Genomic DNA, 27,591 nt, shown 5'->3' on the forward strand with positions numbered 1-27,591 from the left:
GTTGCACGATAACTGGCAACTGGGGTTGCCATCACTTTTGTTTAAGACAAATGTTCAGGCCTACAATTTTTATGCCTGGGAGAATTTGAGGACGTCGAGAACCCGCAAGATTGCAAAATTTTATTTACAAGCGTTTTTATTTTTATGCGTAGTGTCCTGTCATTCCTCAATGTCATTCCTTCTTAGTTCTTATTTTTCCATTGAATAGGTACACGCAAGTTTGTATTACGGGCTTTCATTTTACTCAATTAGAGGTACTTGCGGCTACTTTTAATAAGGCAACCCAACATTAATCCATTCTATACGTTCTAAAGATTATTTTAAAATATATTTGATCGAAAAAAACGATTCATGCAGGATTTTACGTTCGGATCTTAGGATATAATACATACAAGAAAAATAAAGGCAAATCGAACGGAGTAAAATTTTACTATTTTTCTGCCAAAAGTATTCACATTCCTTGGCATATTGAAAAACGAAAGAAATGGATAAAAGCCGGTAAAAGCATACGTGGGCATTTCAAAAGTTACATGAATTTTATGTGTAGACTCGTAAAAACACTGAATTTTGTAGATTATACTTAAACATAAATTCATTTTTGATGAACACAATGTGAACCTAACCTATAACCGTTGCTTCTTTCAGTAAACATCCAAACTGGCTTCCATCTAAATTGATATACGTACTTATGCACCGCTCATTTAATCCTTCGATCGCGGATTCTTGGAAATCTGTTGTTGTTCTCGCGGCCATATATGGCCACTTGGGAGTGTAAGTATCAAATCATTTTATAGTCTAGAAAATGAAAAAAACACTTATAAACTAGCCGGGGTCAAAGAGAATGCGAAGCCAAAGTCACTCACAAGTTACTTCTTTTACTCGCATCGTGTCGCTGCTGTCGAATTACGACGCCCCAATGATATTCTACTTAAACAGATTCGATGATATTTTACTTAAACAGATATTATGTTACTTCCATACTATTTTCCGGCTAAAATCTCTTCCGAACAATTTTCAAATTCAAAATTGCAGACATTGACAAATTTGACAGATAAGTGAAACAAAAGATACGAAAAACCATTTACATAAAAGAGACAGTTCTATTTTTAAACGTCGAATCGTATCGCTTTCTCTTTCTTTGCCTGAGCTATGACGAAAATTCGATTTTTTCCAGATTGTTCGAAAAAATAATTGAAAATTTATTTTTTAAATTGTATTAATAATTGCAATCAAGACAATATGTGGTAAGAGATTCCATGTGTTTTGTTTACTTTTGAGTCATAATTGGTACATTTTCGAAACGCACGACGTCATTTGAGTTTTTCATCATTGCGACGCCCTCTATAGTTTCTGCACGGTCCCTATACAAAAGACTTTGGTTAGATTAGTTTTGACATAAAATTGCTTTCTACACATTATTTCCATGTGCTTTTGCTTTATAACATTAAACAAAAAAAAAAAGAATTATGCTAGCAAAAGCGTAGTGATTATATTCTCTTTGGCAAAAGCTGGCAACATTTGACATAGCGGTCGTGTCAAATGAATGATGAATGCTTTGGGCGAGCATTTTCGCGTACAAAAATTGATTATTTCTAATTAAATTAGTGTAAATCATAAAGTTGGCGATGCAAGTTATAAGTGAGCCATGCGTATAAATATTGTGCTTTTAATCTTTATAGTGACTACAAAATAGGGGGTGTATTAGAAAATTAAAAATGGCTTCGGGAGACAGTGATCATATAGAAGTGATGGATAGTTCAATTGTTAAAAAGACTGAAATAGCGACAGATCAGTCGGGGCTGGAAGACGACGGTACGTTAATAGTTAAAAACTCAAAATAGTTACAACCTTCAAAGAGTTTAGTACCGACCTAATTACTCGATACTTATCTCCGTATTTGTGTCTTTTCAGATCACGACAGGGTATCAGAGAAAAATGTACCTTACGACGTAAGTTATTCACTATAATCATACACTATGTTTTCATTCATAGTATACACTAGAGAAAGTACACGATTACTATATAATAGGGTCTGTGTGGTTTGCTAAGTAAGGAATACTCGTAATCAGGCGAAACATTGTATTGCTCTAGCAGTGTGAATAAAACCGTTTTTACACATTATTACTTTATATTCTGCTTGTTTCTGTTGCCCTTAAAAAAGAAAAATAATTATTAATAAAAATAATCTACATTTGTTTGCAACATTAAGTAGTTTTTAATTCTGTAAAATTGACGTATGGGTTAATTCTTATCAATAATATTTTGTTGATAAGAATTAACCCATCAATCTCCAAGTGGCAGCCGGCTGCCACATAACAATTGAAAATCTATTGTGTCTGCGATACTCATGATGGAGTTGCTACAAACTTGTCTTGTAAGGTGATTTGGTTGAAAATCTTAAACTTATTCAATTTAAAAGATCTCATCAACTTCTAATAAAATAAACTCTGATCATCACAAAATTATTATACTTACCTATAATTATTCATTTTGAGTATGTTAAATTTATTTGAAGGTCACAAGAATTTAAATTCAAGTAATTATGAAAAACATACACAAGTACAAAAACATGATTCAATGAAGTCATCCTATGTTATATAAAATTGTGCAGTTTAATAAAAACACAAAATAAGTTTGTCAATGAACATTAATTGACAAAGTGATTAAAATGTTACTAAAGCACAAAACTGGTTGTCTTGGTTAGTGGTAACTGGTAATACTGTTTGCCAAAACATGTATCTCTTTCATATACAATATATTACAAAGAACTGCACAAGTGAAGTTACAAATTTCAAAAAAATATCTTCTAGTTAGTAGACATTTTTAACCAAAAGTATTTAAAAGTAAAGTAGTTTTATTAAAGTACAGAATATAACCATTCCACATTTGTATGCACTTTAAAAAATATATTTTTATAATATATATTTTTTCTATGGACGCTTCACACCACGTCAGTCTGGCCCCATGCTAAGTACCTGAAGGACTTGTGTTACGAGTACTAGACAACGAATGAAATCGGCCACCGTCACCGAAACCATATCTTTAAACAAGCAATTCTTTTATATATGTTACGCTCAAAGACCGAAATCGCTCAATGAACGAAAAAATGGCTCACAACGCGTTGTGGTCGCAGTGAAACAGCCACGACGACGCGGAATTCGCGTCGTGGCTCTAATGAAAACGGCCACGACGCGTTCTGGCAATCACAAAAAGACCATAACGCGAAATTCGTGTCGTGGCTGATATGCTGTTCGTTTTTCTTCTTGATTTGTTCTTGATTGATTAGTCGTCCATAGGTATGGAAGATTATATTTAAATTAGGTACCACGCGTACTACAAAATATTTTTTTTTCACTAAATCACTGCATAACGTGTTTTTCATTATTATTTGAAAATATCCATAGTTCCATAATATCCGTGCTAATATTATTACTGTCTGTCTGTCTGGCGCAACGTGTTATTGACTATTGTTTGTTGTAGTTTTTTTTTAATTATAAGGTAATCTGATCTTAATAAATTATAACAAAATATCTTTATTTTTATTTATATACAATATAATTACCTATGGACGAATAATCAATCAAGAACAAATCAAGAAAAACGAACAGCATATCAGCGTCGTGGCTGTTTCACTGTGACCACAATGCGTTGTGAGCCATTTTTTCGCTCATTGAGCGATTTCGGTCTTTGAGCGTAACATATATATAATATATAATTGGAATCTCGGAATCGGCTCCAACGATTTTCATGAAATTTAGTATATGGGGGGGTTTCGGGGGCGATAAATCGATCTAGCTAGGAATCATTTTTAGAAAATGTCTTTTTATTCGTGTTTTATCGAATACCGAGCAAAGCTCGGTCAAATAGCTAGTTATTATTATATAGGTAAGAAAAATGTATGGTCCTCATGCAGTAATATAAGCACAATTAATCTAAACTGAAAAATTAAATGCTATGTTAAATATTATATTGTTAGGTGTATGTGTCATTAATGTGTCGGTTAATTTATCCTCAATATATATTTTGATGTGCAGAAGGATATTATTGAAAATGTAGTCATTAGCGAATATAATGTAGTGAAATATTGTGTCGTGAAGTGGAGTGAAGTGTTGAAAGGTTAGTTGTTATAAGTTTCTATTCAGTGAAATATGGTAAATTTCGAATAGTACTTACTTAGTCTAAGCGATAAGTTGGGAATGGCGAAATATAGAGAAGGGTCCTAAAAATAAGTGCGATAGCTCATTAGATTCGGGAAGACATCTAGAAAAATGTATCGGAAGCGTGTATTAGCACACAAAAATTGCAAAAGTTATAAGCAAATTAGGTTGCAAAAAAAAGGTATTAGGATTTTTGTTAAAAACTCCGAAACTATTAACACTTAAGAAATTTAAAGAAAAGATTCTTTAAGAGGAGGAAATTTCCATAAAAAAACTCCCGACTCCCGGAATTCTATCTCTATTATTTATAATATTAATTTAACGCTGAAAGTAGGCCCGCGCGCGGCATTTTTAGGTTTCAAAACCGAGCACGTCACACTAATTTTTTTTAAGGTATTCTATATTAATTTAAAAATTTAAAAAAGTTATGGTGTATATCGAACACTTCAAGGAATTCGCTCCCGTTGTAAATTTAACTTAAAGTTAATTTTTCAACAAATTAGACAAATGATAACTAACGAAATTTTTTCGAACTTCCGTCCTCATTGTACATTAAAAAAAATGTTTAAATAATTTTTGTAAAAAATGTTCACTTCGTGGAGCCCTTGATATAAACATATACAGGGTGTAACAAAAACAAGTGATAATACTTTAGGGTGTGTATGTGTTCCTTCTAGAGAGTTCACTGTGAAAGTAGCAGAGCTGAAAGGCCAAAAATTTTTTTCACTTTTATATGGGCAAGCGCCCGAACGTCACTAGTTTCCTCATACAAAAGTGAAAAAAAAAATTGGTCTTTCAGAGCTGCTACTTTCACAGTGTACTCTCTATAAGGAACACATACACACCCTAAAGTATTATCACTAATTTTTGTTGCACCTTGTATATCAAAATCACGCCATAAAAGTTTAAAAAATTTCAATACTTTGTTTATAATATTTTTAGATGCAAACGAGTGTTTATACTACCGTAACATTCTCAATCCAATTAACAATTTGCACGTACAGTCGCTAACACAATGGGTATAATTCTGAACTTTATCACTATAGTAATAAGGATTAAAAAAGAACAGCTAATGTTGCCGATCGTACAATGATACGTGCGAGACGAAGTCATTTACAAGTTGGTCTGAAGTCGTCAATTGGTACGCATATGATTCACAGTTTTCAAGGAATATTGACCCCACAGACTTATTAGTCGCCAAGTCTCACGTACAAATTATGTACTTTTTTTCTGTGTCATACAAGAGGGAAACATACTTCTAAGTTCAAGTAACAATCTTAATTTAACTTTTCCATAGGCATTTCAGCCAATTTTTGAAACAATGGGATTTCTAAATACATGTAACTACAAGTAAATAAAACGCTTGATGTAGGAACTGCACTGGCCGGTTTACATTTTTCCAATCCAGTAATCCAATCTATCACTGGACTGCTACTATAATTATGTAAACGGTCACTGGAATGCATGGAATGTGTCAGTTTAATAGCAAAAATATTATTTACAGTTAAAAAATTGCCATTTTAAATGTTTTTAAATGTGTATCATTTAAACGATAAGCGTGCTTTGATAAGGCTCACATCACACTAGCGATTGGTCCTCGCTCGCAGCTTGCAATTTGCCAGTAATATTAAAACTACTATGGGGGAGCTACAAATAGCAGACAGATACCATAACTACACAGAAAACTAACGCGAGAAAATACCCGCGCTTGTGTTTCGGTAAGTTATTAGGGGTACAGCTAGTGCCTGAAGTTCGAGCGACTGTTTGACCAACTACATATTACCGTGGAGATTTGCTACTGGATTTTGGATTATCATGAATGATGACCAACCTAACGCTTCCCGTCAGGCGATACAGCCTCTTGCCGGTGTCATTGACCAATTTACACCACATAATATTATGATTATTAACTAGTGTAAATTGGTGATAATGTCAAAGAGACCAGCCTCAACGATACAGGGGTTGTAGTGTTGAGACCATCACCCTTAATATTCCATGTAGGTACCACTTTTTCGGTCAATAAAGTCATTTTATATGTTGCAGCCTGCCGTGGGCCCGCTGGGCGCGATCAGCAAAGTCCACAAGTCGGACAGGAAGATCGGGCACCGGCGAGTCGGGGAGGGTGGAGAGATCACGTACAAGAAGATCCAGTCGTCGCAGATTATGGGCTCCATACAGCTTGGTGAGTGATGCATGTATATTGTGGAACACGGGTGTAAAGAGGGAACCTTGTAGCACCCCCAACCAAGTAGATAGGCAAGACTTGTATTCCCTCTCAACCTTATAAAAAACTCTGCTCCTTTAACTAAGTACAAGTCAACTCAATCACTCAACGCCTCCGTGTTCGAGGCTTGGAAAAAGTGGAAAGACCTTACAGCGCGGCGATCGTTTGCCGCTTCCGAAGCTGGATAGATATTGATAGTCACCTCCAGATAGAGGGTTGAAAATCCATCGGTTTTGTTTTCTGTACATAAAAACCAACGATATGAGGCCGTACCAAGTTCAAGGTATCTTTCAACACAAACACTCAGAAGACTGACAAGATAATTGTTTGTCCTCGTTATTCTCTCGTGTAGATAAATCCTTTTCCTTTACACTTTTACTTGTAACTGAAATTATCACGAAATGGTGATATGAGCGCAATAAAGGATCGAGGTCAGGATTTTGCAAGCCGTTGACATTTGCGATCCGTCAAAAATACCGAGTCACCTCTCAGGGTCATCGCTTGTTCTGCGTTTCCTCTTCATTTCCTTTGAACTTATTGGACGAATTTAATATATTTTTTTAATTCATTGAGCTAGCGTGCTAGATGAGAGCTTATTTCGATATATTGACCTATAATGGACGATCACGACAAGAAATCGCATGAGCCATGAATCATGATTTAAATTTATAGACATCTAATGATTTCTTTAGAGACCGTGATATATTATATTCTTCAGACGAGTCTGATTCTTCACGATTGCAGAATGTGGGAGAGATGTCTCCACAGTATCTCCCACATAAGAAATATACTTTAATATAATTAAATAATCGTTTTGATACCATTAATATAATTAAATAATCCTTTTGATACCATTATGAATATTTAAAATCTCGCCAGGAATGTTGAGTGTTAATAATTTAATAATCAACCTTTGACTGCGATTGTATTCTCTGTATCGCTGAAAACCAGTTTTACTCGTAACTAATGTTAAACTGAACCGCGCTGGCTAACGCTGTTTTAATGCAGAAAATAAACTCAATAAAAACAGTATTCGAGCGATTGTACATGAATTTGCACAACAGATAACTGAAGTTTTTATGCTTACCAGGATAATCTTAACATTTTCTGTTCACACGTCCTTGACGATTTTACAATATAAAATTAAAGCAGTGAATAAAAAAAGTACGTGAACTGAAAGTTGCACTAAAAAGTATCTGCTCCCATGAAATATGAATTGCTAGCTGACCTATATGGTGGTGTAATGGGAATTGGCCAATGACACAGACTGTACTGTTTTAACTGAAAGAAAAGAAATGACGCTAATACTCCATAATAATACAATCTAATCTATTTTTCATTCTCGAAGAAAATTCATATTTTTGAGTAATCTCCACTTAAGCAGACCTGTGTTTCTCGGAAACGAGTTTCTCAAGGCGTTATGTAATGCATTCCCACGATATAATGAGACTGAGCAAAACCTCAAGTGATCTTGTGGTGAGGTCGTTCGCTTGAGACGGATTAACTCCTCGTCGCAGAAGAGGGCTTAAAAGAAACTGGACAATGGGAACCCAAAATAAAGTATTAAAAAGGCGCCCAAGTCCCATGTGAAATCAATCCCCCATCTTATGACCAATAAAGATATGGTCAGAAAATAATTTGAGGTCAAGAATGCCGGTTAATATCAAGGATTGCCAGGCAAGTGCGGAATTGATATGCTTTGACGTCTTTGGGTGACAACTGACATAGCACTGCAAATCACTTGCATTTAGAGCCTTTTTCCTTGCCCGGTGAATACCACGAACTATACCGAATCGCGTCTACTATACAATTAGCTAATTATTTCACGCGTTGGTTTCAACAAATTAACGCGTTACGTCTATCGCGAGATCTGCGTCAGTGGAATCAACACGTCAGCCATTTTTTCATTGTTCAAAACATGGTTGAGAATTATTGTACTGTAGCTGTAGAGGTCAGGACAACAATTGTACGTGTCTATTGTTAGATGTTCAAATATTGTAGTTTTGTCTATTCAGCATTCACTATTCCCTCAAACGTTTCTCTCTTGTTTAAGGCAAGATCATGGGAATTTGTACCTTTGAACTGCATATACCTGATTCACTCAAGACCTCAATTCATACTTGCGACTATTAAGAGGAGTCCACACCTCAGTTTTTCCATACAAACGTTGTCCCCTGTTTCCTCCCTGGATAATGCCGGTAGAGTTATGATTTTTTTCCTAAATATCTATGGCCACTATGTTTTCTTTTTTTTCATAATTTTATTATTAAAAAAGATAAGAACGTCCAAAAACCCAAAAAAAGGGCCAGATTTTCCTCTGTGTTCAAAAACCCAGAAAACAAAACTGGCTAAAATATACAAAAAAAGTAAAACATAGGAACACAGCTCAAGCCTTGCTTTAATTCTTAATGAAAAAGTTAAGTTTTGGAGAAGGAATCAGCGGACATCGAATCGAAGATTTTCTGTTCTTTTATTAGAACTTTTGTCGTGTTGTCTCTATCGCGCTCTGCGGTGGGAGACTTGAGATTGGTGAGACAGCAATACATTTTCAAATAGCTATTTTCAATTTCTCTCGCCCCTGGTGTATCCTTTAAACTGTATTTAAAGTTTCAAGACTTAAAGGTCTCATTTTTTAAAACGTAGTCAATAAAAACCTGGGAAAGTCTTTGTCTGTACTTAATGCTTTTCGAGGAATTGAAATGCAAAAGTCGAACTTCTGGTCTTGTAGCATTATAATTTCAAGTCGTTAATAAATGGTCCATATAGTCGCCAGTGCATGGTGTTTCTTGCCAAAACTGTTATCGATTCAAAGACAGACGCCAGAAGGAAATGATTCAAAATAACTTTTAAGTGGAGTCTGAGTGGAAGGCGAAGTCCAAAGTTTGAACTTGTTCTATAACTTCTGACCCTAGATACATGACATTCACAATTCAAATTAAACATGAGTTTGAAACAAAATTGAACCACTTGAGAAAGTTTTTTTTTTTAAATTTAGTTTTCAGTCTGCAACGGAAAAAATATTTTATTGTAGGTAGGTCATAGGATATGGTGGTAGTAAAATACAATCACCTATGAAAGCCAAGAAAACTGGAGGGAAACAAACCAGTGTTTTATATCTCGATTTTATTACTTTTTTAGGGTTCCGCACCCAAAGGGTAAAAACGGGACCCTATTACTGAGACTTCGATGTCTGTCCGTCTGTCTGTCTGTCCGTCTGTCTGTCTGTCTGTCCGTCTGTCCGTCTGTCCGTCTGTCCGTCTGTCCGTCTGTCCGTCTGTCCGTCTGTCCGCCTCCAGGCTGTAACTCAATAACCGCTATAGCTAGACTTCAGAATTTTTTACAGATTGTGTATTTCTGTTGCCGCTATAATCTACACTACTATTATAAAGAGGAAAGATTTGATTGTTTGTCTTGAATAGGCTCCGAAACTACTGGACCGATTTGAAAGATTCTTTTACCATTGGAATCCTACATTAATTCTGCTGAACATAGGCTAAATTTTATTTAGGAAAAAAATAGGGTTCCGTAAGATATTTGGGATTTTCGGACGCAAGGTGTAAAAAATCAACCAGAAATGTTACTTTTTTCGCGTACGCTGCCTAAACTATAAAAGATAGAACCATAAAATGTTCTAAGTAATTGTAGATCTTTTAAATATCTACAAAAAAGTCTGCGACACACTATACCTATCTATGTTGAGTGAGGCACAATAACCATTTTTTTATTAAAAAATCTTGAAATGTTTTTGGACTACATTTAAATGCCTTTATTTTACTCATGGCATTAATTCTTATCAAAATAAAATATTTCACTACTAAGTACAGTTAATGTATATAATATTTGGTCTTTAAATGATTAAAATTGGACGTTTGGTTTTAATGTTATGGCGAAATTAAAAAATTACGATTTCTGCTGCACGTTGCGAATTGGGCGTCGTCAAGGCGCGCCGCGCGGGTGTGCTCGCCCGGAGAGTCCACGTAAATATTAATTATTATTACCTCGATCATGGGAATCGCAGACACAATACATTTATAATATAATAGTTATGCGACAGCCGGGTGCCGCTTCATTGATGGGATAATATTATAGTGCTTTATTAATTCATTACGTTTTGAATGACTATTACTTTTGATTGCTATTATAATTAATTTCTATAACTATAAATCTCCAATAAATTTATTTTGCTGCCACAAAATAAAACAACATCAAATATCGTTTACAGGGAAGCTTTAACCCAATTTTAATGGAATCTTTTACGCATGTAGGTAAGCATAAAATAATAAAGCATAAAACTACAAAAAAAAAAAACATAAAATACTTTAAACAAAAAAAAAAATACATTTAGAAATTGCAAAATATTATAAATAATAGTATCTTCTGTAGGTAAGGATAAAATAATCAAATATAACACTTAAAATATAAAAAAAATACAATAAAAATGTATATAATAATTATAATATAGTAGTTACAGGCTAAATAGTGTAAACCATTTTTATGTTCTGCTTAACATAAAGATTGACTAAGAAATAAAGATTGAAAAAAAAATTTTTAAAAATCAATGTCCACCTGTGCGAAGCCGGGGCGGGCCGCTAGTAACAAATATAGGGAATGCAAATCTCGCGAGATTGGGGCTCAAGCGAGATCCCGCGAGTTTATGAATACAATACCGCGAGATCTCGCCAATTTCGAGATCTCGCGAGATTAGCAGTTTGGTGGGTTTTTTTGCAAATAATCACAATATTTGAATACATTACGAAAAAAAGTAATAAATATTATACTTAACGTCCGCGGTGCGTAAAATCAAAAGGGCATATTTTAAGGTACCTAACGTTTTATCGTGGAAGATGGCGTCCACGATAACGTCGTCACGTTATCATTCTGGACGTCTCCAGATGTTTATAAATGTTTTTACTCCGTGTTCGCAACTCCGTCCGTGTCAGTCCGCGCTTCGAATACGACGTTTTTATGGTCAAGTGTAATCTCGTCAAACTCGCGAGATCTCGCCTTTTTTTCGTCCGAGATCAATCTCGCTAAAAAAGGCCGAGATCTCGCGAGAACGAGATTGCATACAAATACTGAAACAAATACTAAAAACAAAATAAACTTAAAATATTTAAGAGGGGCTCCCATATTATAAGGAACGTGATTTTTTGGCCTTTTTTGCTCGTAATCAATAAAGGCAACAGCCAGGCGCTTGACATTTTCACAAAATCCTTAATTATATTATTATTAAAATAAAATAAATATTAAAGGGGGCTCCCATACAAAAAACTTTTTTTTGCATATTTTCGCACTATAGGCTATAGCGGTACGGAACCCTTCGTGCGCGAGTTTGACTCGCACTTGGCCGATATTTTATTACATTTGCTACAGACAAAAACAATTATAATATAACACTGTGGCTACACGTAACCCCGTTTCTAAATTCTAGGGCATCCGATGTCGTTCTATGTGAATAAATTCATTTTTTAATTTGCATTGCAGCTCCATTTCATCTCTTCTAATCTCAACTTTAATTTGATGATGGAGCATCATGGAGCATCATTTCGGTGCTGTGCAATAAAATTTTGTAAAAGTCCTTTTAAAGTTACCATGATTTTTGTTTTCAGAACTTTTTCCTTAACTGGTGATTGGTGAATCCCAGTCCTCCTAAGGTTAAATGGCACAAGCAAGCAGTTACAAAAACAAGCGTTTTAAATGTCTCATCCCGTTGTTACGAAAAAACCAAATGCTCGGCAGCTCGGTAAATATCGAGGATAATAAAACTAATGGACTTTTGTTTTGTCCGAGTGAAAAGTGTAGCTCGAGCCAAAGAATACCACGAGGCCGTAAACGCGTCGTTTTCACCCCGTATGTCCGCGAGGAATTGTACCGGTTACCCACTGGCCCACATCGCCACATTAGCGATACCAGCACGTGCTAATCGATTCTGAATACATATTGCTCTGGCGCGAGACTTCGCCCATAATATAGGGATGAGTTCAGGATTTCGGAGAAACTTTTTGTCATACCACGATGACGATTCCCGGAAATGCACTTGTCCCAACTAAAAGAAGTCATTTTATGTCATTCAGATTATGACCGGCTTCTCGACAGATATGGTCTGTCAATATGCTGCAACGATGCTGTCCTAATTTTGAATGCCTGTTAGTGTTAATCGCTCGTCAAAATATCGCACTACTTCTGGCATTGTTAACCAGTGCGAAAGATCATGGATCAGTAGCAACATTAGAAATTTTACCCTATGACTAGTTGATTCATGTAGCAGGTCAACCTGCCACTTTTCTTCCCCGTAAAAGCCTGATGATGTCACTATAAGAAGCAGCTCTGCATGGTCTGTAAGATAACTGTCATGAGTCATGACTAATTGAGACTTGTCTGTATTTTCGGGCGTCTGTTCCGTCAGGGTGTTCTTAGGGTTTACGGTTACTTGTTTTATTCGTCTACTTTTACGTCATTGATTTTCCCTGTCTTGTCTTAGGGCATGTTATATTTCATAATGCTGCTTAAGAACAGGGAATAATAAAATTATTCATTTACGTGCCTACATAATATACCTTAACAATATAATTGGATATTACACATGTTTATAACAACAGCTTTTTGTTTTCATCTATACAAGGACGATCCAACATTGTGTAATTTTTATGTTTATGATGTTTACCATCAATTGCTGCTAACCGCTTTCAAGTATCATGTTTCGTTGGTTGTTCGTTCGTTAGTTTTATGTTGCCTTTAATTGGCCAACTCAAAGCATTATCATAAAATATTTTTTGTTGAGTATGATTACTTCTACCGGCTTCTCGAAAGTTTTTGTTTGTCTGTTTGTTTTTTGTTTATACGATAGGTTTTGATTAGAGTTTCCTAGATTTCTAAATACCGATCCCAACAAGTTTTTAAAATGCTAGTTTTTGCTCCCCCGATGTGAGTCTTATTCTAATTTAAAAGCAGTTTTTATTAAACGTTCGGCAGAATAAGATAACGGTCGTCTTGTAGTGGATGTGTTTTGCATTTCACGCACCAACTGCGTTACACAGTTGTGGGTTGCTACTTGCTGCATATCTTCAGAATCTAGACCACTGGGTGGTCATTTGAATACTATGTCTACCTAGAATTGGCATTTTTATAGGCTAATAAAATATGTTACATATTATTATTATTAAGGTGTTACAATTGTTTATGCATGAACTTGTTAACAGTAAATAATAATTGTTCATGTACTTGTTAGCAGCGCAATTTTACTGGTTCCACCTCCCCCCCCCAGCCTTTCATCTGCTCCGCTTATATTTTTCTAATATTTATACTTTGTCTAGATAATAGATCTTTGGTTGCTATTTGATTGTAACATAAAGCTAGTCAGCTGCATGTTTTACCGTCAATGGGCTCCTGAGTCCTGAACTCCTGACTGTTACTATTGCTAAACATTGACTTTTCGAGCTGCGTGTAAGTCTACTAGCAACTATGTAGACGACGTGGTCATCGGTCGCTCGTCTACGGCGATATGTCGCAACTCGCAGCCTATGTCCATGTCGTTAACAATAGGGTGACACGTGTACACAGATATGATTCATTAGGCTAATTCCGACATGGGACTCAATTGTTTATTAATTATTGCATTAATTACTGATACAATTAAATGCCAGATAAACTCTGCCATCTGATCGTGATTCATTACTTTGACTTGTGACTTAGGCATAGTTTTAGTATCAAGCGCCGATGTTTTGAATAAATTGTACGCAAATTGTCGTCATTTTCTTGATTGTAGGGTGTGTTTAGGAGACGAGTAATAAGACCGAGAGTTGCAATAAGACTGTTTATTAAAATACATATAAGACATTGGGTTATATAGAAGTACATACTTCTTATTACACTACTACATGTTAAATCAAAGACTAATCTTGGGACTTGCTTGACTGCAGAACAAATAAGATAAAAACTGTCTCCAAAATCCTATAGCAAATCTACAGCAAACGAGAGTTATATGCAACCAACGCATGTTCTTATGACGAATACTTGGACCAGTTTACAGATTTGTATACAATTGCCTTACTTTTAGTTGCGCCCACACGTCTCCTGGTTTGGAATTCGACTCCATTATTCTACGAGTTGGGACTTCTAGAACGTTCGAGTGTGAATATATCAAGGGTTTTTATCAAAAGCGTCTGCTAAGTTTGCGGATCGAAGTAATCCGGCACCCATACATGTGCTTCAGTCCCCTTTGTGCATTCCTGCTGTAAGCCATTGACACCCATAGGCGTACGTTTATCGGCTTTTATACACATACATTAAATTCTTACCCCCTTAATGATATTCACTCCACACGAACTCATGTTTGCTGTCTTTGTGTGATATTTTGAAAAAGCCAATTATTGAATGATGGCTATATCAGCAATATGGCGACGTGAAGTTAATATTTTTATTAATACGTGAGCCAAAAACTTTGTATCCCTTTTGACGAAAAATTGGGAAACGTAGTGATTGAAATTTTGCACAGTCATAGTTTATATGGTGAGGGAGTGCATCGAGCTAATATTATTTTGAAATTATGATTTTATCATACATTTTTTTAACAAATAAAACATTACACACACTACAACACACACTAGGAAAAATGACAGATTTTTGAGTGACAAGCCTGTACATACGAATTATACTCTTTTATTTATGGTTGAAGTCTGTTGACAACAAGTTGATAAATTGAAAATGGATTATAGTTTTTTTTTATTGAATCTTAGATACTATTAGACAAAGCTTACACGGCCAGTCTGAGATCAGCTGAGTCCCAGAGACAAGAGTTGAAAAAAATATAATAAAGTCAATATTTTTTTACAAAATATAGGTAGTAGTCCTAATGTCGTTGAAACTAAGGTCGAATTTCGACCATTGGGCGATCTCTAGTTTTTATTAATAAGGGGGCAAATGCTTAAGTTTGATAAACCCTCTCTAAAATTATTTTTGACTACCTCCATGGCTTAGTCGTTGATAAATATACTTTGATGTTGAAAAATATAATTTTATAGTAATTTGTTACGAAATCTTTATCGTTAGAGCAGCGAATATTCATATTATGATAAACACGAATGTAGCGTGTTTTAATGCGAATAATATTTACAGTTAATTTTGTTACATAAAGTTTACATATTCTTTACAAGATTGCTACAGAGTACAAAATATTTGGTTAATTTAGGATGAAGTTTTGAATAATGTTTTTTTAGTGTTCTTCATATTTGTTCGACCTTTTTGGCATTACAGACTCAGACCAAATAAAAACTTTTTATTTGGTCTGAGATTACAGATTGCTTAGTGGTTTCAAGTTAGTTTAGTAGGTAGTGAACAATACTTCTACTTCTAGTCATATTCATTCTGGTTGCAGTTTTAACCATTGAGTGGCCGTTAGCAAGTTACAAAATGCAAAATTGAGGTCCTAATCTTAACCTCCCACTACATAGTCCTCGCCACTCATCTAGTCACCATCACCATATTAGAATAGGCCTGTTGGTTTCACAGGTTTTTACTGGTACGTGGTTTTCCCTTGAGGACAGTGTCAGTTGGCAACTTGGCATTGAACGATAGTAACCTTGGATTTGTGATTTCCTGGCTGGCAGTGTTCAACGCATTCGTTGCATGAAACGTACGCATTTCAACATTCTTTATTGAGGATAAATTCGATTAAAGTCTTACTGGAGATTTGTTACTAGTTGTTTTCAGAAATTGGTTGTTTATGTTTCGTTTGTATGTTTGATGAAAGTTGTCTTTTGCTGTTTTTAAGTCTGTTTTTTTTTTCGGATAACTGAAAGATGTTCTTGTTCGATAGTACAGACCTTAATCTACACTGGTATAGCTAGACAGCTTAAAAAATCTGATAACACTTGAATTTCCTCAAGCTAATGACAAAAATTAATGATAATGGTCTACAGTTCTTGTTTCTTGGTCATTTTTCTTGGATCGGCGGTAGCTGACAATGTCAGGGGTTCAAGGCTTTATAATAATAATATTGTTACGGTACATGGTATACGGACACGTAGTGCCATCTAGCGACAAACCAGCGAAACTTATCGAGGGAACACCGACAACATAAATCCCCTACTCAATACTAGATGGCATGAAGTGCGCAAGTACATACTCGAACCTTCTAGAAAAGTCCAACATTTGTTTACGTGTTTACCGGTTTATTTTGTTTACGTGTTACGTGTTTAGTTGTTTATGTTTATTGTGGTACATGCTCGAGCCTCCTAGAAAGTTCTCACACTTGTTTACTTGTTTACGTGTATCGGGAACTTTCTGGAGTTCGTCTCGCCATATAAAAAGCCGCAGGTAGTCGGCCCGGAGTTCAGTTCGTTTCGAATTATCATCAAGGCGACTTCGGAGTGAACACAAGCGATCAATAGTGAGTGAACCAGTGAAACCTGCGACTTGGCTACGACCTAGGACAGTGATAGTGCTTAGTGATTGGACCTAGTGATTAGTGTTTGGACTTAGTGCTAAGTGTTTGTGACCTAGTGTGTGCTTGTGTGACCTAGACATAGGGAATAAAGTCTTCAAGAGAGTCACCAGGTCTTTCTCTCCAATTCCTTCGAACCCTAGCACGTAACAATATAATTATAATATCTATGGACGCTTCACACCACGTCAGTCTGGCCCCGTGCTAAGTACCTGAAGGACTTGTGTTACAGGTACCAGACAACGGAAATATATTTAATACTTTTATACTATACATATATTTAAGATTTTTATTATATGATACACATATTTAATACACATCCAAGACCCAGGAACTTTTGAAAAAGTTTTTGTTCCGATGGCGGGATTCGAACCCGCGACCCCCGGCTTGAGCTACCAACAGCCCACCAACTGAGCCACAGAGGTCGTCCAAGGCATGTTTATGCTTGTCAGTCAAATTTAACTCCAGGTTCGACATTTCAGTGATGATAGGTTGCCATCTCTCTAAGTTTTCATTAGCTTTGTCCACACTGTGCCTTTTTCTGTTCGTCAAGGGCATGCGTTATAGCGCAATGAACAGCGAACGTGAGGCATGCCCGCGACGCATGCCCTCTGACCGTATCCAAAACTTCAAAAATGACAATATTGGCGTTGCGTTCCTTGACGCATTCAATTATTGAATGCGCCAATATGAAAGTTGATGACGAAAATTGAAGATGAAAGTGCACAGTGTGGACATAGCTATTGTAGTCCAGCTCCTGCAATAATGATAATTGATAACCTACCATATTACATACACACCTTCAACTCCAAACTTTCAAACCTCTAATGATGCATCCTCCGTATAGGCATAAAACGTGCCTGACTGCTGCACTCAAAGTTTACTTTATTTTTATTTCATATAGATTTTTGACTCCATAATCCATACTTATACTTTCTGTCAAACTTTCCATTAAATTAAAGTTAATCATAAATGTCTCCGAGTTCAGCTGTTACTCAAGGAGCCCTTGATCTGAGTTCTGACCAACCGTTCTTCGTTCCAGGAATCCAGCACGCGATCGGCGGGTTGGCTTCGAAGCCGGAGCGCGACCTGCTCATGCAGGACTTCATGACGGTGGAGACGACCAACTTCCCCCACGAGGGCTCCAACCACACGCCCGCCCATCACTACTCCGAGTTCAAGTTCAAGACGTACGCGCCCATCGCGTTCAGATACTTCCGCGATCTGTTCGGCATACAGCCGGACGATTTTCTGGTGAGTAAAGGATTAGATGACCAAAATGCCAACAAAATGTGTTTAGTAGTGTCCAATGCGGCACTTGTCCAGATAGTTAAACACCCATTAGCGCCTAAAATTTGTATGACTAAAATGCCAACAAATGTCTAGTAGGTATAGTGTCCAAGGCGCTCGGACACTTTCCTAGATAGTTAAACGCCCAAAATGTCAGGCGTTTGTCTGTCTATTTTTTTCTATCGTAGAAATAGGACTTTTTTTTTATGAAATAAGGGGGCAAACGAGCAAACGGGTCACCTGATGGAAAGCAACTTCCGTCGCCCATGGACACTCGCAGCATCAGAAGAGCTGCAAGTGCGTTGCCGGCCTTTTAAGAGGGAATAATAATCTAGGAGGGTAGGGAAAGGAAGGGAAGGGAATAGTTGAGGGTAGGGAAGGGAATAGGGTAGGGGTTAGGGGATTGGGCCTCCGGTAAACTCACTGACTCGGCGAAACACAGCGCAAGCGCTGTTTCACGCCGGTTTTCTGTGAGAACGTGGTATTTATCCGGTCGAGCCGGCCCATTCGTGCCGAAGCATGGCTCTCCCACGTATAAAGGTTTAAAGATAGAATAAAAGTTAAGTGACAAATTGGGGAGGTTCAGAGGTATAGTACTTGGATAATATATCCCGAATCGACCGAAAGGAGAAAGCTTCGCTCTGTACAGTATACAACTCTTCCGAGTTCCGACATAGAGTTCTTGTGACTCTACTTTAAGCAATGTATTTACTGTAAAGTCTATAAAATGCCCTCTTTTATCTCGCTTATCGAGTAAAGCATGTTTCGAAAGATGTAGCTGTAAATGTTCTTTTCTAGGAATCATATCATTAGATGTACACAAACTGTAAATAAAAAGTTTTGAAATCGTTTGTTATCAGCACCGCACGAGCAATGTAGGCCTCTGATAACATCCATGAATGAAATTCACACAGCTGTAATGTTTATGGCATTGTACATAATAATAAAATAGAGCCAGACCTTGTTATTTTTGGGCTGTATTTTGCGAATAACTTACTTGATATTTTGCACAAAATATGTTGTAATTATGAATAGTAAAATAAATTAATGCAAATACTGTACGAGAGCCACAGAACAGGGAGAAATATTGAATAAAGTTTTGTTCCTTGTTTCTTTTAAAAGGCCTTAAAATGCTCTTCTTTTCAAAGAATGTCATTGTTTTGGTGTGCGAAAGAGGCAAACTGCGGTAGTATTTTTCGATATTTATCCCTGTTCACAGGAGAAGAATCTCTATTATGACTTTTCTCTTTGGGTAGTCATTTCTAAGATTTCAAAGGTGCCTTCACACTGTTGAATCATTTAATAGCCGTCATAGATTAGCACATAAAACACATCTGTTACTCTCGAGTGAGACGAGATAGATTAGATTAGTCAGTAACTAAAGATTTGTTGACAAACTTTTCACGGCTAGTGACTCAACAATAATTGAAAATATTATTTCAATATGCCTTGAAGATATAGCTATTGTTTTAACATATTTTGTATCTACTACGTAGGACATAATATTTTCTATATTTTTGCAAGCATTTAGAGAAACGATCTTGCTCTAGGTCCCATCCTTTGGAAATCGCACATATGTGCATAATTTGTTATTTCTTTTGCACCATTAAAACTCTGAGCAAAACCTGGATTTCCGAACTCTTATTATTTATGTGCAACCACACAACGTAATAATGTTTTTACTCTACAAAAATAAAACTTTATTTAGCACGATCGCGGCACATTGCATTTGCATGTCAGTATTTGTGGAATGTTTGCTGACATTCGTATAGCATTAGTGTATTAGAAAATATTTACAGATACATATCGTAAAGATAACAGTTTTATTACATAGTAGTAATAGTAGTGACAACTGACGAGTCATCACACTAATGTTATGAAAGCGAAATAGACCTGGATCCCAGAAGGATAAGACATAACTCACTCTCTGATGGATGAAACCATAGGTTATTAGTAGTGCCTCGTGTACTTAGAATACCTGCGAATTTGTGTAGCTCTAAGTGTGACACCTGGTCAGGTACCAGGAACCAAAGTGGACTAAATATGAGTCTTACTTTACTTATTTTCAAATGGCTAATATTTATATATAATTTGTAGATTATTGTTCTGAACTAGTATCATGTAGTGTAAGACACTTTTCAATGACCAAAACTATTGCTAGACGTTTTAAAAATAACTTTGTTGCTTCTTTTTTTTTTCAAAGGCATTATTTTTATTTTATAAATTAATATAACACCATAGAAAATAATACGATATTGCAAGAATTTATTTTCTACTATTGCCCGCGACTTTGTCCGTGTCAGCATACTAGTATAACAAAGATGGACAATTTTCCCCTGTTTTCTTACCCAAAGGGTAAAAACGGGACCCGATGTCCATATCCAGACTGTACCTCTCCTTTCTAACACGAAGTGAATATTATTAAAGTATGGATATAATTGAGTATTTTTTGGTCATATACCTAGTCAAGTGCCTACCTAGTACCTAGTAGCCTAATAAGTACAAAATATTACGAAGAAAATTTGTTTCTAGCTTAAGGCGACACTTTAATAATTTGGATGTAAGCTATAAGCGATATCGATTTTTCTCAGCAATGACTAAAGCTAAGAAATTAAAGTTCATTGTCAGTATTCATCATGTCTTTGTCTTTGAATTACCCATAGCATAACACGATTGGTCAACTTTTATAACACAGAATAATCAATCAAAAAGACCTCTGTAAAAAAGGGATTCCTATTTTGCCAACAGAGGAGAGTGATTTAAGCTTCCAAAATTTTTACATATTATATTGGTTCAAGCATACATTTTAATTTGCCCATAGCTTATATGAAATGTATTTATAGTTTTTAAATTACGCGACAAAAACCATTTTGTCACTTACGCCCTTTCCATTTTTTGCTGTTCCATTGCTTGTTTACTATGAGAGACCGGCTCAGCCGCAATACAAAACAAGCAATCTAAAACGTATCCAACACGGTTTTTTACTTTAACGCGGTGTTACCTTAGCTCAGGGTTTTTCAAACTTTCGGATCCACGAACCCCTGTTACAATTTCCAGGTAACAGCGCACCCCTTACTAACTAATGAGAACACATAAAGTGCCAAAAGAGTGCCGCGCGTGCCTGCTAGTTATCAAGCCAACATTACGTGAATCTTGTCGCGAACCCCCTGCCGTCGAATGGCGACTAGGGGTTCGCGAACCCCACTTTGAGAAACCTTGCCTTAGCTGATGACGACAAGGATGATGACTGAAACAGGCAGTGTCGTGATTGGGTCGTGATTGGATGAACGATGAAAATTAAAATTATTTTGTTGATGATTACGATGAATAAATAACAGACAAATACTTGCAGTTAATTATTATAATCATAGTAAAATATATTCTTTTATCTGATATCTTTACTACAAAAAATAAAATGCCTTATAAAACGAAATAGCTCCAAATAGCTTTACTTTTATATAAATTTACTTCAATATTTATTAATTTAGAGATAACATTTGCAACTTCATTTCGCAAAATTTCGGGATAAAAGTATCATATTTCCTAAAAAGTAAAGTATTTCCGTACCAAATTTCAGAAAAATTGCAAACGTTTGCATTGCATTGCAAAGTTACAAACAGACAGACAGACATTTTTACACATTATGAGTTAGTGAGTGAGAGTGAGTTTAGCTCCATGTAGAGCTTCACAAATTCGTAGGTATTGTAAGTACTTATGTACTACTGTGAACCTAAGGTTTCATCCATATTGTGATAGTAAGTTGTCTTATCGCTCTGGGATCTGGGTCTAACAGGTAGGCACTTGACTAGGTATATGACCAAAAAATACTCAATTGTATCCATACTTTGATAATATTCACTACACGTTAGAAAGGGGAGGTACAGTCTGGATATGGACAGACAGACGGACAGGCTGAAATATCTTTGTTATCGGGTTCCGTTTTTGCCCTTTGGGTGAGGAAACAGGGGAAAATTGTCCATCTTTGTTATTATACTATGCAGTATGCCGACACGGACAAAGTTGCGGGCAACAGCTAGTAGAAAATAAATTCTTGCAATATCGTATTTTTTTCTAAGGTGTTATATTAATTTATAAAATAAAAATAATGCCTTTGAAAAAAAAACCGGCCAAGTGCGAGTCGGACTCGCGCACCGAGGGTTCCGACAGCTTAAAGGTATTATAGACCTGAGTATTTGGTATGAATTTCAATTTAATACCTCTACGCGTTTATGAGGAAATGGGTAGTAAGTTTAAAATTATTAAAAAAAAATATATTATGTGATGTAACTAAAAATTTATGGTTTTCGTAATTTTTCCTTTATCTATGCTATAAGACGTTGCTTCGTACCAAATTTCAAGATTCTGAGTTCACGGGAAGCACCCTGTAGGTTTTGATTCCCTTGCAAGTGTCGAAAATTTGCGGCATAAACGGCTGTATCTTTTGATTGCGTTGGCTTAGAAGTTTGATTTTTTCACAGCTTCAAGGGACAGTAGACCTGAGTAATTGATATAAATTTCAGCTTCATACCTCCACGCGTTCCTGAGAAAAAGGGTCTTGACAGACGGACAGACGGACAACAAAGTGATCCTATAAGGGTTCCGTTTTTTCCTTTTGAGGTACGGAACCCTAAAAATAGCAACAAAGTTATTTTTAAAACGTCTGGCAATAGTTTTGGTCATTGAAAAGTGTCTTACACTACATGATACTAGTTCAGAACAATAATCTACAAATTATATAAAAATATTAGCCATTTGAAAATAAGTAAAGTAAGACTCATATTTAGTCCACTTTGGTTCCTGGTATTTGACCAGGTGTCACACTTAGAGCTACACAAATTCGCAGGTATTCTAAGTACACGAGGCACTACTAATAACATAATTATGGTTTCATCCATCAGAGAGTAAGTTATGTCTTATCCTTCTGGGATCCAGGTCTAAAAGTTTCTTAATGTTTGTTAATTATTCACGCAAAAACAACTGAACGGATTTTAATCAAATTTGGCATGGTTATTGGTTGTAGTTGCGCTCTGTATTAAAACTTAGGCTACAGAGCCTTAAACATATTAACCTCCTCCTTTTTGGAAGTCGGTTAAAAATCACAGTGTTCCCGTGGGATACTGTAATAACTTATAATTAGTTTGTTTAAAAAAAGCTATTAGGAAGTACGTTAATAAAAGTGTAATGCGATTTTAATTCAGTGTTTGGTGGATAATTTCCACCAATATGTACATTGCAAAAACCATCCATTAAAGTTGCAGTAGTTCATGGAATCCATTAAACAAGCCCTTATCAACGCTATTCATTATTTTATTGAACTATTAAAATATTACGAGTATTGCACAATCCACAGAAAATATTTTTTAAAATAAGTAAATAAAATGATATTACATTTTTCAGCAAAATATATGAAGTTAAGTCTTTGAATTACAGCGCCGCAAATAGCGTCATGTATTTCAGAATTTTTTAAGTTACAGCATTATCAAAAAAAAAAAACTTCATGGTAAAATATCTATGAATGAATCCTTGTTTTTTGCAGATGTCTATGTGCAGCGCGCCGCTCCGCGAGCTTTCGAACCCCGGCGCGTCGGGCTCCATCTTCTACCTGACCAACGACGACGAGTTCATCATCAAGACCGTGCAGCACAAGGAGGGCGAGTTCCTGCAGAAGCTGCTGCCCGGATACTACTTAAACCTGGATCAGGTATGATACCACGGCCTGGAGGAATATGTTTGTGGCGATACCCACAATTATCGCCACATTCCTGCATCGGGCTATCGAAATTATATATATTTATTTATTGTGGGTACCGCCACACGTTACGTCACGTGACACGTCAGATGCTACACTGTGCAGGACTTGTAGGGCACTTTATTTCCGCCATCCCATGTACGAAATCTGCCGCCCCCCCTAGGTCGCTGCCGCCCCTAGGACGCTGCTGCCCCTAGGACGCTGCTGCCCCTAGAACGCTGCCGCCAGTAGGACGCGGCTTATATGGCTTACTTATAAATCCAGGGCTATGCTACATCCTAAACCTCGACCTGAACGGAAGAGAAAAGTTTAACCATCAGTTTGTTCCTGACAAACGCTATTATTGTCTTAAATTTGGAACAATTTAAACGGTCATGCTATTGTAAGAATAACTTTTTGCATAAGATAATAACATGTAAGTGTTGAATTAATAAGCAACCAATTTGTTCTGGAATGATTGGCGAAAATTAACTTTTATAAGTAGTAGCCGATAAAATATATTATGTGATATTGAACCTTTGTCAATGCTATAGGGACCGAGCAGAAGCTTTTAAGGCGGCAGGACATGTCAAATAATTATAATCAATTTTAAGTTTCGGATTGGCAACACTAGTTCGTTTCGTGGCCCTTACACAGGTTGTAACAAAACTAAGTGTTAATACTTTAGGGTGCGTATGGATCCTTTTTGTTACAGACTGTATAGACTTCGCTGTGAGAGTAGCAGCGCTGAAAGAGCTATTTTTTTTTTTTGTGATTTGTATGGGCAACCGCCCGAGCGTCATGGATTTTTCCATACAAGAGTTAAAAAAAAATTACCCTGTATACTAAATTGTATCCATTTCTACAGAACCCACGCACGCTACTACCAAAGTTCTTCGGCTTGTACTGCTACCAGTGCAACAGTAAAAACGTCCGCCTCGTCGCCATGAACAACCTGCTGCCCTCCTCCGTCAAACTACACCAGAAGTACGATCTGAAGGGCTCCACTTACAAGAGAAAGGTGAGGAGAATCATTGTTACGACTTACAACACAATATACAGATTACAGAGTAAGTGAAGTTTCATGAAATGTGAAGGGAAATAAAGCTTTTCTTAATATTTTATTCTAATATATGGACTATGTAACATATATATTTTTTACTAAAAATCATATTTGCATGCTATTGTATAGCTAAAATTGTCAGAACCATTAAGATTGTAAACATATTTTTTAACCACCACTTTTACTGAAAATAAAGAACTGATTATTGAAATGGGTAGGTGCGATCCCGAGCGGAGGCGTGTGCCAGTGAGACATTTTCAGATCTCAAGTACATACATAATACGGACGCTCGTACGCTGAAGGAAAACATCTTGAGGAAACCCGCACGTGTTTGGTCCCAGATGTATTGACCTGCTTATTCCTCTGGACAAGGTCGACTATGTTGCGAGAATGCCGTATGTGCTTAGGCAATCATACGGACATTTAAAATCTAGTCCCAGACAGTACAGTATTTGAACTGGTGGTTACTTCGCTCCAGTGACGGATTAAGACTACTTGATGCCCTAAGCAATCCATGCCTGTGGGCCCCCCCTATCCGTATCTCAACTAGAATCGGTCTTTGAACCTTTACTCTTGGGGTGCTCCTTCAGACGTGATGCCCTAGGCAATTGCTTAATTTGATTAAGGGCTAATCCGTCACTGCTTCGCTCTGAAGATATGTTAATGGATGCACACTGCACAGGCTTATAATAACTTAGGGATTTAACTAACGTTTACATACTTGCCTATTAATGTAATCCCCATCACTAAACATGCATGTAATCTCCCCAGGCGAGTAAATCGGAGCGTCAGAAGCGGTCGCCAACGTACAAGGACCTGGACTTTATGGAGCACCACACGGAGGGCATATTCCTGGAGGCGGACACCTACAACGCCCTCATCAAGACCATGCAGAGGGACTGCAGAGTTCTTGAGAGTTTTAAGGTATCCTGTGGTTACGAATGAGGGTCGACAACAATGAGCTAAAATGTATGAAGGTTTACTTCTATCGTTATTTGGTATGGAGATATTAGCCTAGGTATTGAAGGATGGCTGAATTGCTGCGTAAAGAAGTTGCAGGAAATATTTTGTCTAAAATAAGTAGTCGTTTTATGTATTTATTACAAAACGTTTGTGATGCAACGACGTGTTACCAATTTCTTTATGACAAATGAATGGTGGTACCAAACTGTGGATATGTAGCCGTCTTTCACACTGTACAATTAAATTATTTGTATCTTTGTCATCGTCACAGTACACGCCGACGTACAATACTTACGAAAATGATGAATTATTGAAAAAATATAATTTCCAGATAATGGACTACTCCCTGCTAGTCGGTATCCACAACCTTGACGAGGCGCAGCGAGAGAAGACGGAGGAGAGGAACCGGACGGAGTCGGGACAGAGTGACGACGAGGACGGCGAGCCCAAGAAGAGCGGACTTAATCGGACCAGGTAGGACAGGCTACGTCGTACAAGTCTCAGGCTAAAGCTGATATATTATGTTGATATCGCCAATATAACTACGCTCGAGAGTGAGATATCTCGTTGTAGGCATGCTAGGCCGGCTGATCGCACATTTGTCAGCACCGTACGCGTCGAACGCACCGCATGGTACATGAAATGCGGCGCGTACGGAGCGGACGAATGTGCGAGGTTTCACATCATTGGACATTGCATACAACGAATACTAAAATACGGCGCGTTCGGCGTGTGCGTGCTGATAAATGTGCGATCACCTTTAATAGTATAAGTACCAGGCTAAGCTGCAGACCAGTGCAGACTATAACGCCCGTATAAATAGTCAGTACTCAAGATGCATCTCGGTCTCAAGACACGGTTCAGGCTCTGTGATTGCTTGGCTGTCAAAATTTGGACTAATCACAGAGTCGAACCGCGTCTTGAGACCGAGTCGCATCTTAAGTACTATTTATACGGGCCTAAATGTGGGACCCAGGCTAAACTGGCTATACTGAATAAGTGCCAGGCTAAACTTGCTACAAAGCATAAGTGCTAGGCTAAGCAGGCTAAGCTGTTTAAGTGCCAGGCTAAACAGGCTAAATTGTGGTTCTCGTTGATAAAGTAAATAAGTTTATTTACAGCTTTATAGTCAGACTATATTGGATAGGTAAGTGGTATTATACACAGACAGCCTGGTTTAACCATTATATCAGTGCCAGGCTTATTGACAAGCTAGAGCCTAGACTGGTTTATTTACAGCTGTAATATACAGGCTAATTATTGTATAAATTATTATATTATTCTTTATTGAGTAGGCTTTAAAAGATTTTATTAAGATTTATTTGTGTATAATCTATCTGCAATTTTAAAAATATTTCTTCTTGAAAGCAGCAAAACGGTGATGGTATATCTTTTGCAACTAATTTCAGATCGGAACAAAGAAAGGAAGATTTCCGGACGCAAGTAAAAAGGACACAGTACGACCTATTTTATACGCTTTCTGTTTGTCCCGTTCTATACTAATATGCGAAGAACCGGTATTACTCTGTAGGGTGAACTTTAGCACTTGGCACATTTTGATTTAATTTTGATGCAAGGAGTAAATTTATTTTCGTTGAAATATGGTACATATAACATAGTTTATGTGTTTTTTCATTTGATTTTTGATTTGTATTTTTGTTTATGAGCAGGCTGGTTCTTTGCGTCAATTAAACATAGAGGAATCATTCTATACTTCTGTCCTAT

At 36.7% G+C, this 27,591-nt stretch overlaps 1 protein-coding gene across 6 annotated transcripts in view; it reads left to right on the forward strand.

Annotated features, from left to right (window-relative positions):
* The first annotated feature begins 1,525 nt into the window (after window positions 1–1,525).
* Window positions 1,526–27,591, forward strand: part of LOC121740070 (phosphatidylinositol 4-phosphate 5-kinase type-1 alpha-like) — a 33,679-nt gene continuing 7,613 nt past the window's right edge. For 3 of the 6 annotated variants that reach the window (XM_042132784.1, XM_042132785.1, XM_042132788.1), the window contains exons 1-9: window positions 1,526–1,812; window positions 1,912–1,949; window positions 6,201–6,339; window positions 17,865–18,076; window positions 23,649–23,813; window positions 24,709–24,861; window positions 25,675–25,827; window positions 26,198–26,340; window positions 27,276–27,323. In XM_042132784.1, coding sequence (XP_041988718.1) covers window positions 1,716–1,812; window positions 1,912–1,949; window positions 6,201–6,339; window positions 17,865–18,076; window positions 23,649–23,813; window positions 24,709–24,861; window positions 25,675–25,827; window positions 26,198–26,340; window positions 27,276–27,323 — 1,148 coding nt within the window. In that variant the 5' untranslated portion in view covers window positions 1,526–1,715. The remainder of the gene's footprint in view (window positions 1,813–1,911; window positions 1,950–6,200; window positions 6,340–17,864; window positions 18,077–23,648; window positions 23,814–24,708; window positions 24,862–25,674; window positions 25,828–26,197; window positions 26,341–27,275; window positions 27,324–27,591) is intronic. The other 3 variants (XM_042132786.1, XM_042132787.1, XM_042132789.1) reach the window with 1 other exon arrangement.

Source organism: Aricia agestis, chromosome 2 (assembly GCF_905147365.1).
Source record: "Aricia agestis chromosome 2, ilAriAges1.1, whole genome shotgun sequence".
Classification (NCBI taxonomy): Eukaryota; Metazoa; Arthropoda; class Insecta; order Lepidoptera; family Lycaenidae; genus Aricia; species Aricia agestis.